At 37.6% G+C, this 15615-nt stretch overlaps 1 protein-coding gene across 1 annotated transcript in view; it reads left to right on the top strand.

Moving 5' to 3' along the window:
- Window positions 1–7335, top strand: part of LOC137967885 (tRNA-dihydrouridine(20) synthase [NAD(P)+]-like) — a 43049-nt gene extending 35714 nt beyond the window's left edge. The window contains exons 3-6 of the mRNA XM_068814487.1: window positions 4293–4386; window positions 5619–5681; window positions 6629–6672; window positions 7209–7335. Coding sequence (XP_068670588.1) covers window positions 4330–4386; window positions 5619–5681; window positions 6629–6672; window positions 7209–7335 — 291 coding nt within the window. The 5' untranslated portion in view covers window positions 4293–4329. The remainder of the gene's footprint in view (window positions 1–4292; window positions 4387–5618; window positions 5682–6628; window positions 6673–7208) is intronic.
- The last annotated feature ends 8280 nt before the right edge of the window (window positions 7336–15615 follow it).

The raw sequence follows: 15615 nt of genomic DNA, 5'->3' as shown, positions 1-15615 counted from the left end.
AGGCAGTTCCGGTTCGGTGACCCTATGACGTCAGCTTAATCTCTTGTAATTGGTCATCGGGCTCCTGTGGGAGTCTTATTCGTGGGAAATTCAATCTAAAAATAAATCGGTCTGTGAAAACGCCGTTACACGAACACAGTAGAGTTGTAGGCTCCGGGTCATGGGTTCCTGTTAATATGAATTCGATCCTGAGACGACATTTAGATTTGATCCAGACCTGTAAAGCTGAAAATCTGTTATAAGAACTGTGCATGTGGATTCGGACTGAAAACTTGAATGAAGATTATATCCTTAGTTACGTGATTGCAATACCTCATATATTAGATCACATAATACATCTAATAAATTCTGATTCCGATCAACTTGTGACATGAGAACCTCCGAATACTCAAGAGGCAGTAACTAGGTTTACAGCGTTACATCGGTCATGTTAAAACACAGATTGCAGATTGTACATGTAGAATGAGGACTTTTTCATTCCGTGGGATGCCGAAGGCAGCCACGGTAACAGTTTGAGCCGGCGTTCCTCTTTCGTTTTTTTTTTTTTTTTTTTTCTTCATCGTAGTCACAAATGTGCATACCCCACGGATGTTGAATTAGGCTCCGTTCGGGGAATCCAATTTTATGCCCTTCAGTATTTCCAAACTCCCTTGCGACGATTAGAACACCGACGCGGCCACGGTGACGGAATTCTGAGATTGCGATGAGAGCAAATATTTAGTTTGGAATCATTTCCGCCCGCGATGATTGACACAGTAGAGACCTTTAGCACCGAAGTGGTCGGGATATACTGCAAACCACAAACCGCGGTTTGCGGCTAGTCGCTTGCCGTTAGAGGTTAGCTCGATTTTGAACTTTAGTAAGCCGTTCCTGTTATGATCATTATAGTAACTCGGCGCCGCCATCTTGGATTCTTCATTGCTACAACTGCTCTCAAATCAAACAACTCGAATTCTCCCAAAACGTATATTTGATCTTCAAAATTGTTCCCAATAGAGAGCAAACAGATGTAACAACATGACTGGTATGGTCAAACGGGAGGTCTGATTGATCTCTGACTATAAAACGCTGCCGTGTATCACTTCCCGCACGAAAGGTGTCTTAATCCATCACACAAGCTAAGTCAATTAAATATTCCATTTGTCACCTCCAACGACAAGCAAGATTTGCATATGAGAAGTAAACTGTGTCTAAACGTTTGCCATCTCAATTCGCGTTCTGTTCGAAATAAAGTACTTTCCTTTAAAGATTACACGGTGGATCGAGATATTGACCTTTTCTCACTCACCGAGACTTGGTTGGAACCTGGTGATAATGACGGAGTATTAATTGAAGAACTTACTCCTACTGGTTACAAGTTTCTCAATCCCAGGTCCTCAGGTCGTGGTGGTGGCGTTGGTCTTTTCTTTAAAAAGACCCTCAGGATAAAGCAAGAGGAAACTGTGAATGTGAAATCCTTCGAATACATGCAGGCTATCTGTAATACATCTACCAAAAGTTTCAGGATTGTCATTATTTATCGACCACCGAACTGCAGTACTGCTGATTTTTCCCTGGAATTTTCTGATATCTTGGAAGGTCTGTCAGGATTTGGAAGCTTACTATTTATTTCTGGCAGGAGCCCATGGGCTCCTGGTTTCATTTTAAAATTTAAGGGGTAATACCAAGAGCCCTCCCACCACCTCAATTGTTTAATGGATCTTCTTTCTTTCTTTCTTTCTTTCTCTCGTTCTTTCTTTCTTCGTTTCTTTCTTTCTCTCTTTCTTTCTTTCCTTCTTTATTGATCAAAAGTTAAAAAAGAAAGATTAGTTTCAGGGCTTTGAGGGGGACCTAATCGCGCTACCGGACACAACATCTGAATAGTTTCTTTTAGACATGGCAAAAATCTTTTTCCAATTCGAAAACAGAGAAAGTAACCTAACGTTCTGTATTCATGTTGGAGACTGAAAGTTATGGTCATTGATGGCGTGATTGTGAAATCTCTAGGGTATTATGAGGAACAAAGCAATTAGAGATTGACAGATGCCAGAAATTCCTAAGTGATCTAGGGAGTTGATGGTCATTTGAAAATATTTTCGATAGCGTGGGATTTTTGCAATGATTGAGAGCACCAGAGTTAAGACTGTATCAAGCGAGATTGTGATTAAATAAACCTCAATTGAAACTTGTGACTTGTGGGGAACACTGCTTATTGAGAGGTGAGCATTCTTCACATTCAAAGGGCATAGATTGTCAAGTGGGGAACTCTTCAATCAAATGCAGAATCCTAAGAAAGCATGAAGTAATGCAATACTTCTCTTCGAACAATCAATCGTGTGTGTTTTTCCCATGTGAACGTGGTGAATTCACTCCAGGTGACTAAACCCGAAACCAAAAAAACCTGTTTCCTCCGCATTTGGGCTTAAGTTTCGTAGACAGACTGGGAAAAAAAAAACTGAGAAGGCAAAGACTGTTTATACCAGCTCTCTTAAAAAAAATAAAAAAACAAAAACAAAAAGACCATGAACGTGGGGAAATATAACCATGAATACCAAGATGTATAATTTTGTGTTCTTGTTTTATTTTGGTCCAAGAAAAAGTGGTCTTAATAAGGTGATTCCTCACAAAAAAGTTGTCGCATAATTTTCTTGAAACTTTTCCTGAATGTTCTCTACTAATTCCTATTTTGACAGCTACAGTAGAAAAGAGATATAATGGGCTAATCTTACCCCATCGATGCCTGTACTGATACTAATCACGCGTGCTATTTCATCGGCTCAGGGTACAATTTGCGGTAGCTGAACAAGAGGGTTTTTAAAGTAACACTTGAAAAAACATCTGATAGGTAGAGAGTCTAGAGCTTGCATAGTTTATGGAAAAAATCACTCAACTTAACACGACATCGCCTCAAAACGTTTGGAAACCGAGTCGTTGTTTGTGAAGATCATAATTTACATCCATGGGTACGGGGCTTTGTGTACTTTTTTAGCTAAATCTTTTTTCCTTCAGATAATTTTTTTCAAAACATTTTTTGTTTTATAGGGGATAATTTGTACACCAAAGTTATGGAATAAAAAAAATTATGTTACCGTGTTCGTTTAAGAGTAAAACGCCATCGTACCTGTCTATCTCGATTATAGATCAAAACAACAAAGTTCGCCATTTTCTCGGAATGTGTGCTCTTATTTGCAAGGAATTATGGGTCATTCACAACTTCTCTCACATGTTTTGAGAACTGTTTCAGCGTGTATAACTTACGCCATATTTATGATGTTGCAAATGTGATCCAATTTATAAATATTGAAACACGTGCGCAGTGCAGGATGCGCAGTAAGTGCAATTCTGAGGAATCGCCTTAACTGGCTGTTTACAAGATTGAAATTTCGTAAGTGACCACACGCTGAATCTGTATGGGTCGGCTGCTACTGAACCAGAGCTAACACACATTATCAAGCCATGTAGTCAAGTATTGTATACAACAAGTGCTGACTGATGCAAACCAGATCTCACGATGCCTTCCTGGCGTTTCATTAAATAAAATAAGCCTCCCCCCTCAAAAAACAAAAAAAAAAAAACAAAAAAAGGATTTAACACGAAACTCACGGAAAGTTCAATATTGCAACTTTCTGTTATTTTGCTTTTAGTTTCTTTCTTTAAAATTTTTCTGTCATTATTATTATTATTATTATTATTATTATTATTATTATTATTGTTATTATTCTTATTCTTATTCTTATTCTTATTCTCATTCTTCCTCTTCTTGTTATTATTATTATTATTATTATTATTATTATTATTATTATTATTATTATTTATTTATTTATTTATTTATTAGTTCATGATCTCCAATCCTTGATCCTCGATCCCCCAACCTCGATCCCGGATCCTAGTGTTCCAGGAAACCATTCACAATGTCTTTGGACCTTTTTCTATTAGTATTGGGATAACTTTGAGACTCGCTTTTCATATTTATGTGTATAGGTCTAAATTTGTACTTGAATTTATGAAAATCAAAATTTGTCTAGATCGGTAATTGGTAACTATATACTATTCTATGGTATGGTAGTTGTCTTACAATTGCAAATGAGGAGATAAGGGTATTGATATGCAATTTTTAGCCCAAATTTGTTTTGTTGTGGAGACACCTGAGGTAACATAAAACATGACAGTAATGAAAGTTTTCAAAATACATGAGATGAAAGCCTAAATTAGATGCTGATATTTTGATAGGCACTGACATTGTTTTCAAATAGTTGTATACCCCAGCCAAGACCACTGTAATCATACAAAAATATTGTCTTTGACTTTTTTAGAAATGCTGCCTTGGTACAGTTGACTTTATACTAGTTGATGGTACAGTTGTCTTCAGGACTTGATGCAGAAAAACAAAAAGTTGTATTTCAGATGGTAAGTTTAGTATCAAATTTAAGCAAAACAGTGTGCAAAACATATTAAAACTAAGATATTTGTTTATTTAAGGGTTCACTCCTGAGGTTACAGTTAATCCTGCTGCAATATGTGATCTAAAATACCAATTTTTTAAACATGTATGTTCTGTTATTAAGGTTACTGCTAACCTTTTCAGTCTCGAATTTTGCACAATTTTAAAAAGCTACCATAAGATAGCTCATTATGTTTGTTTTCTTCTAAAAAAAAATATTTAAATACGTTTTTTTTTTCTTGCGGAGTTACTGCAAATTTTGTGTTTTGCGTGACTAAAATGTTAATCCCAAAAGGTGTTATGGGATGTCAACACTAGTCAACACGTTAGACCTCCCGTGCACTTTTGTATAATCTATGGCTAATGCTGCAGCTCTGAATGCGCCGAATTTACAAAACCCTTCTCAGGGGGAATGAATTTATAGAGTACGTCAATTTTCGAAATTCGATGCGCCTCTGCATGCCACGAAACGGAAAATTTTCTATTTGTCAACTTCAAAGTTTATTTTCTCGGAAACCAATGGGAAGATCCTAAAAGCCCGACACGCCTTGGTAGCCTATAAAATGCTGATTGATATAATAGTACAGTCAGTTTGTTTGGTTGTTCGTGATAATGCGGAGGCGGGTAATTCAGCAAAGTGAATATGTATGGTTTTGAGTGTGAAGCTTCGTATGCACTAAAGAAAGCCATAAGTCTACCATGGTAGAGTTCTTAGATCCTCCAATCAATTTTTACTTTCTACATCTAAATTCAATCTCAAAACTTATGGTGGCCGGTCTTTTACTATTGCCGCACCTTCTGTTTGGAATGCACTTCCATTCGAACTTAGATCTTGTAATTCCCTTTCTTCTTTTAAATCTAAGCTCAAGACTTGGCTTTTTAAAATTGGTTATGATGTTGTATAGAATGATGATGTTTTTATAGGATGACAATGTAGTTTTGTAGTTTTGCAGGTTTAGGATTTTGTTGTTATTTTTATTATGTAAAGCGCTTTTGGACCATTGGGAATTTTTATAGAATGACAATGTAGTTTTGTAGGTTTAGGATTTTGTTGTTATTTTTATTATGTAAAGCGCTTTTGGACCATTGGGAATAAGCGCTCTATAAATACTGTATATTATTATTATATTATTATAATAAACTGAAAATGTTCATATATTTGGATTCTTCATTTTATTACCTTTTCGGTAATATATAGTTTGCTGGAGTTTTACCGAAAGTAACGTGCTTACGAAAGATTTTCTGGAAGACACCCCGAAAGGTTAGTAGTCACCTTAATGAAAGCAATCACCATAAAGACATGAAGGCAAATGACTCTAATAACATTGTATTGTAGCTGATCCTTTGCCGTTCTTGGTAGAAAATGCACCGGCATTGTTGTATTACTAAAAAAGGGTTGCAATGTTTATTTGGGTCAAGGAGACTTGATCTGATCAAGTGAATGAATATGAAGTTTAGAGAACCCTTAGTGTAAGTAGTGAAAGAGAGGATGGAGAAAGATCAAGAACCTTGGAAAAAATTTCAGAACAATATGGAATGAAAACCATGAACTCTGTTGTTAATTTGTGGGAGGGCTGGGAGCAACTTCCAACTAGACTAGCAGATCTAGCATATTTGTTTAAGAACTAGACATCAGGTCTCTGCTGCAATTCTGCATGTGCCTTTTGCAAAAGGTTGCTCTGAGTGTTTGGGACCTTTCCAGCAAACTTTAGGAGGGGTATACTGGAAGCTGACTGACTTGTCTTGGGCAACTGGATATACCCTTCCCAGGAACTTAAAAGACTGGAAGAAGGCCAGTTCCACAAAATTAAAGTGATGATGATTGTGATAATGTCCAAACCAAACGATTGTTCTTTGTACAAAAGGAAAAAAAATGAAGGAATTAAGTGTTAATTAAAGTATACAGACACAAGTCTACATTGTGTAGTGATAAATAATTAACCCATTGCCTCCCTGGGAGTGAGACAGATTTTACTGTAATATATACCAACTGTCAACTGGGGGTGTCCTTGGTTGCCTTCAGGAGGAGTTAATGGGATAAGCAGTCAAAAACTCATGTGTCCTCTCCATTAACTCACAAAATAAATTGACTCCTGGGAGTGAGACTTGACAGACATTAGTCTCTTCAACGCTAGATGATTTTTATACTCATCAAATGGGGTCACGCTGCATGAGTCAATGGGTTAAGAACTTTATGAATGCTTGCAGGGCACAGCAGACCCAGAGAGAGCTCTAAAAGCTGCAAAAATGCTGTAAGTCAAGTTTAAGTTGTAGCTAATCTTTAACACGTATACGCGTATATGTGGACCCTTTGTGGATCCTTTGGTACCTTTGGTATTATTACTTTGTTGCCTTGCAGAAGGATTACTGTATGTTGCTTTTCTGCCAAAAAAAAAGTTTGTAAAATTTTGCTTTCAGCCTGTGCCGCGGCCATGTTGAGTCCCGAGGGATTGAAAACTTTTGGTTTGCCCCACTGAAACTTGTACCCAAACATTTCAACTGGAGGCTCAGGGTACGACATCTATTGTCTATGGCCAGTTTGGCCGCTGCACGAATAAGGCCCATGGCTGTAACTGCTTGTGCTATCGCAGTGCTTTTGAAATTGTTTTAACTCTTGCACAAACATGAGAAGGTTATATCACATACAGTATTTACTAATTAAAATTAATGTTCCCATCAATATTTTTTTGTCAATTCTAAGTCAACAGTGTATGGTCTCGATTTTGTGCTTAATTAAATACATGTTTATTTTAAGGAGAATTGTAATTTGGTTTCTCTTTATTTACAGAGAAAATGTGATCGCTGGAATTGATGTGAACATGGGTTGTCCAAAAGATTATTCAGTCAAGGTTAACAGATTAATGGGCTTACAGTACTTGTACCTATTTTTACTAATGGATTATTTCTTTAATTAACAATTAAAGGGTTTGTACTTGGTGACAGAGAGCACTCTCTTGTACCAAAATGTCCCTGTTTTTATCTTCAGATGTAGCCTGGTCAGGCTACAATAATATACCGTAAAATTCCGAAAATATGCCCCTCCATGTATAAGCCCCTCCAAATATACGCCTCCCAAAAGCGGCAACGCAAAAACCCCTCCATTAAATCGCCCCTCCAAATATAAGCCCCCCGGGGGCTTGTACTTGGAAAATTGCCCTCAAATACAAAGTAAAACAAAGCAAAAACGGTAAATTTACTTTCAACTATAAGGCTAGCCCAATCGATTTGCAAACGCAAATTTCCCTCCGTAGATAAGCCCCTCCGAATATAAGCCCTTCCAAAAATAAACCCCTCGAAAAGGGCCTTTGGAAAATATAAGCCCCTGCGCTTATTTTCAGAATTTTACGGTATTATGAGTTGTTTTTCTTTTTTTATTAATTTTTATGAAAAAACGACTTACAGTACAATGCTTACTTGCACAACTTACAATACAATCGTATTAATTATTGCTATAAAGGTATAAATTTATTATATTCGGAGCGAGTATTTTCAGATTACAAAACAATCACAAATTGACTGTACAAAACACATGCTACACAAACGATTCGGTTACATAACAAATAGACTGGAATTACTTAGGAAACGGGTATTAACCGCTGGAAGATGATGGGTGGGTGATTTAGGCTGAAAAAATTGGAAAACATTTATAGAAAAGAAAAGGATATGAGCTAGGGGCTTACCAGGTGCGAGCAAACCAAGTTTAACGAAGAAAAAGCCTCCATTTGTTTTTAAAGAAAGTGGAATGATAACTACGGAGAGCTACTTGTTTTTCAATTTGAATAATTGTGTTCAGTTTACTATTAAAGACGGAAAAACAAGGCAACGCTCCCCCTAATTTACAAGAGTAAATATGATATCTTGCAAGTAGAAGAACCAGATCAATCGCTGCATAAGCAGGGACATTAGACAGCCCCATCAAATGAAGATCTGTGAGAACAAAATCATTTCCAAGGTCCTTTTGAAAAAGGAATTGCTTAACATCATTCCAAAAACTTTGGGTTATGGAACAGCGCAGAAAAAGATGGGTAATAGTTTCTGTTTCATGTTCACAAAAGCAACATTTATCTCATTGAACAAGACTGATTTTCTTCAGAAAATCATTCGCGGCAATCCCTCGATGTAGGAGCTTAAAATGGAAGGTCCTTAATTTGGTAGAAAGCGTGCAGTTAAAGGCAATTGTGTATGCTACTTTCCAGTTGACATCACACTCATTCTGACCACACAGGTCTCTGAGCCACTTTTCTTGGCTCCGGATGGGTGCGGGAGTTCTTTTCTTCAAAAGAGAAGTATAGATAAAATTATTGACTTTACGTTTGGAGATAAGCTCAGTTAAAGTCACTCCTTTCACAGTTCCTTCACGCGCATCGGAGTACTATGCAGCTTCCTCAAAAAGGATTGTACAGATGATAGAACTCCATAGAATTCTAACCATTTTAGTTCTTGAAAAGAGGTCCTCAATTCGTCATACCTAAGGAGGGTACCATTCTCGGCTTGCAGGTGAGAAATTTTGCTGATACTATGGCTTGACCAATGTTTATAGAAAACGGGTCGGTCATTTATTCGAATTAGGGAATTATACCAGATTATCTGATCACCAATGTTTGCATTATTAATAGTGGCAACGTCAGAAAAATGTAGCTCTGCCCAGGTTTCTAGGACCTCACGGACAAATGGGTTACTTATCCCTAACATAGGGATGTCGTCTTTATGGAGATTATATGAGAAAATTGCCTCACCTCCATGTTTCTTTAAACTGTCATAAAAAAACAAATTTCCATTTCCCCTATTTGTGTGATCAAGGTATTTTTCGATCCAGGAGACTTTAAGAGATTGATTGAACGCGTTAATATCGATCATCTTCAGGCCGCCCTCACCGTAGTCATTGATTATAACTGTTCTTTTAATCTTGTCGCCTTTACCGTTCCAAAGAAAATCAAAAAGGAGTTTATTGACCTTTTGTAATGCCTCCGTCGAGGTGGGTAGAGGTGTTAGAATATAGACAAGTTGGGAAACCAGAAGACTTTTAATGAGAGTTATTTTGCCAATTAAAGTAAGCCTTTTGAACTGCCACAATTCGATCACATTCTTTATTTACGTGATCCTCTCATCATAGTTGGAACAAAGCATTACAGTTCTGTCTGCTGCGAACCAAACGCCTAATGCAAAAACTTTTTCTTTCACCCAGGAGATATCTGGCTTGTCACACTGTATAGGTCCCCTCTCTTTTGCTGAACCCACCCATAGCACTTTGGTTTTCTCGAAATTTACTTTAAGCCCAGAGATCATGTGAAATCTGTCCAAAACCTCTACTGCGCGTAGAAAGGAGCCGTCTGAGCCATCGAGTATTAATGTCGTATCGTCGGCGTATTGGCTTAGTCTGTGTTCGATCCCATTCGTTTCAAGCCCCTTTAAGTCATTGTCTGTCCTTGTAAAGTTGGCAAATATCTCGACTGCTATTATAAATAAATAAGGGGACATTGGGCACCCTTGTCTGACCCCTCTACTTAGAGTGTAGTGCTCTGAGACCCAACCGTTATTTTGGATAGTGGTCGACACATCATTATAAAATAATTTAAACCAGGTCACCAACGAGGGACCGAAATTAAAATGAACAAGAGCTCTTTCTATAAAGGCCGACTCCATCGAATCGAATGCCTTTTCGAAATCTACGAAGATCAACAAATCTGGCTTATTCATGTCGTCCGCAAAATTTATTATTCCGTCAATTAGTAAAATATTTTCTGCAATGGAGCGTCCTTTTAAAAAGCCACTCTGGTCATTGTTAATAATTTCAGGGAGTACCCGTTTCATTCGATTTCCTATCGCTTTCGATGCAATTTTGTAGTCGCAGTTTAAAAGAGTAATTGGCCTCCAGTTCTTAAGGAAAAGAGGATTTTTGTCTTTCTTTGGTAAAAGAGAAATTATACCTTGCCTCTGGGTCACGGAAAGTTGCCCTTTCTGGAAAAAGCAGTTGATGGCGTTCACAAAGAGTATAGAAATGTCATTCCAAAGAACTTCATAAAATTCAGCGGGGACGCCGTCAGAACCAGGGGACTTATTTGATTCCATTGTCTTGAGCGCACCCAAACAATCACTAACTGTTAAAAAGCCTTCACAAGACGCTTTGCCGTCCTTATCCAACCTCACGCAATTTGCTCTTGGGAAGAACTCAAGGTCTTCTTGACCATTTTGTGATGTTTTGCTGCTATATAGCTCTCTATAGAAGTTCACACATTCTTGAAGAATTTCATGGTCAGAGGATAAAGGTGAGTTATCCGCTCGACGGAGTTGACTTAAAGCCTTACGGTTTTAGTGTCGCTTTTCTAAATTGAAAAAATACTCACCTTCATTGTACCAACGAGTTTTGGTCCGCAGGATAGCACCCTTAGTTTTATATTCGTAGATTTTTTCTAGGTTTCTTTTGCCTCGATCAACTGTTGGCTAAATTCTTCTTTCAACTGAGGGGGCAATGGTTCTTCAAATTTTTTATCCAAGTATGTTAAATTTGCGTAAAGTCTGTTTTCTTCTGTTCTCCTAGAGGCAGCTTTTTCTTTTCCATAAAAAAACTGATGCCTCCCTGACTTTAACTGAGTTTGTTGGTTCTCTATCCGCCATAAAATATTATTGTAATATTATTGTATTATAATATTATTGTATTATGTTAATTAACATTGGGAAGTTACTAATAGCAGGAACGGAGAACGGGGAACGGGGAACCGGGAACTGGAGTCTGGGAACGAGTGTACCGCGGTAACCCACCTGAGAATTCAAAATGGCGGACAACAATCTCGTTCCCAGAGTCTTCGTTCCACTTGACCAGCGGGTAGGGTTACGAGAGACTCTGGGATCATCCGTTTTCGAACAATATTCTTGTTATGAACACCATTGCGCAGGCGTAGGCGTAACGCCAAAATGGCGAAGAGAGTGGAGGATTTGTTTCACGATGGCATGCAATTTTCTTTAGCAAAATTAGGATATCCCAACCTAGAACTGAAAAAGAAACAATAAGACGTGTTGGAGCGATATGTCTGGACAAAAATCTGCGCTGAATATGTTACCAACGGGCTCTGTTGTCAAGTGTTGCCTGGGATTTTCGAAAAAGCAGATTGTGTCGCTGCTGAATGCACTGATCCGGGATTAGTTTCAAATGTTAAAAGACTGTCTTTGTTTTGTATCGTGGAAGATGATCGCATGAAGGAGAGCGAAACACCAGACTCTAAAACGAGATTCTTTCCAAAAGAATAAATCATTCTCTTAATCATAAGACTACATGTATGTCTTCTTTGAAGGATCTTTCAAGTTAGATTCTTCGTCACCAGAGAAGGTTTAGGGTTCTTTTCAAAAGGAGATGAGTTCTTTGGGTAAGAGTTTCCTTGCTGTTCTAAAGAAGTAGAGGTCTTGAGGGAAGTATCATTTTGCTGCTTTTCATTAATTATTTTGTATACCGTAAACAGAAAATGACTGTTCTCCAGCAAATAATGAGAATTCTTGAATAGAGATGTATACTTCTAGTTGGATAAACATGTTGATTTTTAGAATATTATTCTTCCATGAACATATAATGTGCTTTCCAAATTTAGGAAATATATATACAGTGTACATACATACACAAGGCAATACATACAAGCCATTATCACAAAAACAACTCTGTTAAATTTCACTAAAATAATTAATGTTGCATAACAAATACAAATTTCTGAAACTTAAACGCCTAAAAACACTAATGATTTTGAAAAATCTTTGCGGCATGAAATCAGCCAAACTATTTAGCGAATGAGATAAGTCCCTAGAAATGAAAACAGTTTGGAAGCTCAAACTAACATGAAAAAGAAATTCTCTTGAGGCAATGGTGGAGATTGAGTGAAATTAAATAAATGAAAGTGTTACACAAAAACAATTTTTGTAATTAAAATCTATCACTGTCCATTTTCCTTATATAACTTCTATCCCAACAACAAAATTTAGCCGATCTGGAACTAATTCAAAGCACACACACAAAAAACCAGCATTAAATTTGTCATTAAATTTTCACCTGCAATATATCAAAAACTTATTCTAGTTTTCATTTCCTTCACAATGTGAGCTCAGGGTTAACAGCTGGTACAGGTGAATGTCCTTTATGGCAGCCCCGTGAAAACATTCCAGTGTGACAATTTAATTGACCACATTAGTAATAGTACAAATTACTACATACCGGTAACATGACATGATTTGACATGGTATGAGTTAATTGCCTGACATGGTCATGTTCTGTACTATTTCTCGCCTGTTGTGCAACAAATCAAGAAATGGACTCAGGTATGTTTTTGTGTCAGGGTTTCCATTAAGTTTGAAAGTGGAAGGGACCTTGTGACAGAGTGTGCAGGCACCCCTATATATAGTCTGGCTTTTGATCTTGAGACCTCCTTTGAGCAATAGCAGGTACTGTACTCAGTGCAAGATGGGTGCTAGTACCCAGGTCCCAGATTCTAATAAAAACCTTGCATGCAGGTTAGTTCAAGCTCCTGTGGTGGTGCAACTGTTAATACATGTAATAAGAGGCTATTAACTTTAAGCTAAAAGAGTAGAGACACCTTTTCTATACAGGGCATTTTTTTTTGACGAATGCTAAATACATACTCTCAAGAAACTCAGTGCAGACATGTTGGCTTTCTTGGATACTCTAGGTTAACCATGTAATGTAACCCAAACTGAGCAGAAAGACTCTGTATGAACTTACTTCCACAAGAACCTCATTGTCAACAATAATGAAAAGCTGTTGTTCATAATCGTCGGTCTCTGGGCACAGCACATGAACATCCCCACTTAAAACTGTTTAATTCACATAATCGTTAAAGTAACGTCAAATTCCTTTGGGAGAGCAGAGAGATGCACACCGAAAGGTCAATGAAATTACCGGTATGTATCAAGCAAAATAAAAACTGCAAAAGCCAAAACTTCTTCATGAGGTTAAGACTAGTCATCCTTAATGCACTTTATATTCCATTTTTTCAAATTTGACAGATTGGACGTTACAATATTATATATACATTGTACATTACCCTGAGAATGTTCATTTCCCATCTTACCCCCCAAATAATGTAATCCCTTCCTCACAGCCAAAGGCTTTCAGTAGGGTGGCCAGCACCATACAAGTTTTGAAATGGTACTTTTCTCTTCAACTCTCTGCCTAGCAATGCAAAAAAGCCTAAGGGTGTTGATTTTAACACTCCAAACAGGAACGGATACTTGTCTACAAACCTTGAACCTAAACATTTCTTTTGTTGGCATAAAAAAAAAAATTACATTAGAAACTGTTGACAACTGTATACACCAACATGAAGAAGTCAGTCTGACTTCAAAATAGACAGTATAGTTTACTGACAACTTAACGGTTGAGACAAAATTTAAATTGAGGGGATGTGTGGAATGCGTTCTCAAGTGACTTGAAATACTGCACAGTCTGCAATGCTACCTTCTCCTTTTGTTTCACAAAATTGTTAAAATTTATCGGAAAGTTGTAAAGTTGCTCCCAAACACACTGTAAAAGCATTAAGTCTGTGTCTTGATAATGAAACTAAATGAGCCAGGTAGTTCATTGATGGCAGCACTTAGCTCTGTTTTCTGTAGAGTAACAAGGGGTATCACTGATCCCCTTTAACCCCTGGGAGTGAGACTTGACAGATTTTACTCTGTCTAATTCCAGGGAGATTCTAGTCGTCAACTGAATTCATCCTAGGGCGTTTGAGGTGTCAATGGGTTAAGAAGTCAAAAACTTTGTCCCTTCCATTAAATGGGATGCTAACCAATCACAGAATTTTTTACGAAGTCTATCAAACAGGTACATATAAAACTGAGAGATGATCAAGACCAATCTCGTTCCCAGGGTCTCTTTTCTCTGCCTCGTTTGTCCTCAACGACAAAGGAGGCAGAGAAAAGAGGTTGGATAAAGATCTGGCCCCAGTTGTTCAAAAAGTGGATAGCACTAGCCACCAGGCCCCAGTTGTTCAAATGATGGATGCGCTATCCAGTGGATAAGTAATAGCTGCGGAACCAACTGCACTTTCCAGTGTATAGTCATTTGTCCAGTAGATAGCCTTATCCACATTTAGAACAACTGGAGCCAGATAAATCACTATCCAGCAGATAAACACTACCAAAACCAATTGAGTTATCCAGTAGATAGTGATTTATCTCGTGGATAGCACTATCCCCCCTTCAAACAACTGGGGCCAGAACTCATACAGTTAACCAACCTTTGAAGTCTCAAACACTTGACCACTGTGGCTTCAAAAAATAACCGCCACTGTAATTAACACTGTGGGCTGAGCAATTACGGAAAAAAAAACTCCTTATGTAGGGGTATGTTAAGGTACATGTACTTCAGAAAGAAGTACTTAATTACTCAAGAGAAAAGTGTCATTTTTGTAACTGACTTTTAAGTGCTACAAGAAATAGGCTCTAGAGGATGGTCAAGCTTTATATTACACCATTTTTTTTTTATTTCATCATAAACGTTAAGCTAAGTATTTGCATAACAAAGTCAACAACTGAAGTTTCCAGTTTTTCTAAGTATACCTAAAATGTAAGACAAGTTCCATTGGATGTGAGATGTACATCTCATTTCATTGATTTGATTCTCTATATCTCATCTGACCTCTTCTCTCAATGGAGGTTGAGAACAGTGCAGTGTAATGAAACCAAATGAAACGCGAGTAAGATTTTCAACCTACCGAAAGGATTGCTTTGCATGCCAGAGAGACGGGCCTTCCACGATAAAATTATTTTCAAAGCGTTCAACAGCACTGTCACAAGCCAAACGAGTTCTCTTCGCATCAGTAACTCTTTCTCTACCCAAAAACTCATCTGCTAAAGGTTCTCGCACCTTTCGAGGACACTCACATGTACGTAAGTAACTATACGAGAAGATCTTATGGATTCATATAATCATATAGAGCAATTTGAAGATTCGGTATGAATACATTTTAAAGACATGAATACTCAGTGTGAGACAATTCCACTCCATTAGATATAATAGGTTCTCATTCTTTGCTTTGGCTCCAAACTAATCAACGAACCAATCCAAACAATCATTAACAATCATACAATGCGCTAGGAAACCCCTCGCGGCACTCGCCTCGAGACCGAAATCAATTGAAAAAACTTTATCCAAACGGATTATCCCAGAGTCTCTCGAAACCCGACCCGCTGTTCAA

The sequence above is a fragment of the Montipora foliosa genome, chromosome 1, assembly GCF_036669935.1.
Source record: "Montipora foliosa isolate CH-2021 chromosome 1, ASM3666993v2, whole genome shotgun sequence".
NCBI lineage: Eukaryota > Metazoa > Cnidaria > Anthozoa > Scleractinia > Acroporidae > Montipora > Montipora foliosa.
This window is presented reverse-complemented; position numbering and strand designations above follow the sequence as displayed.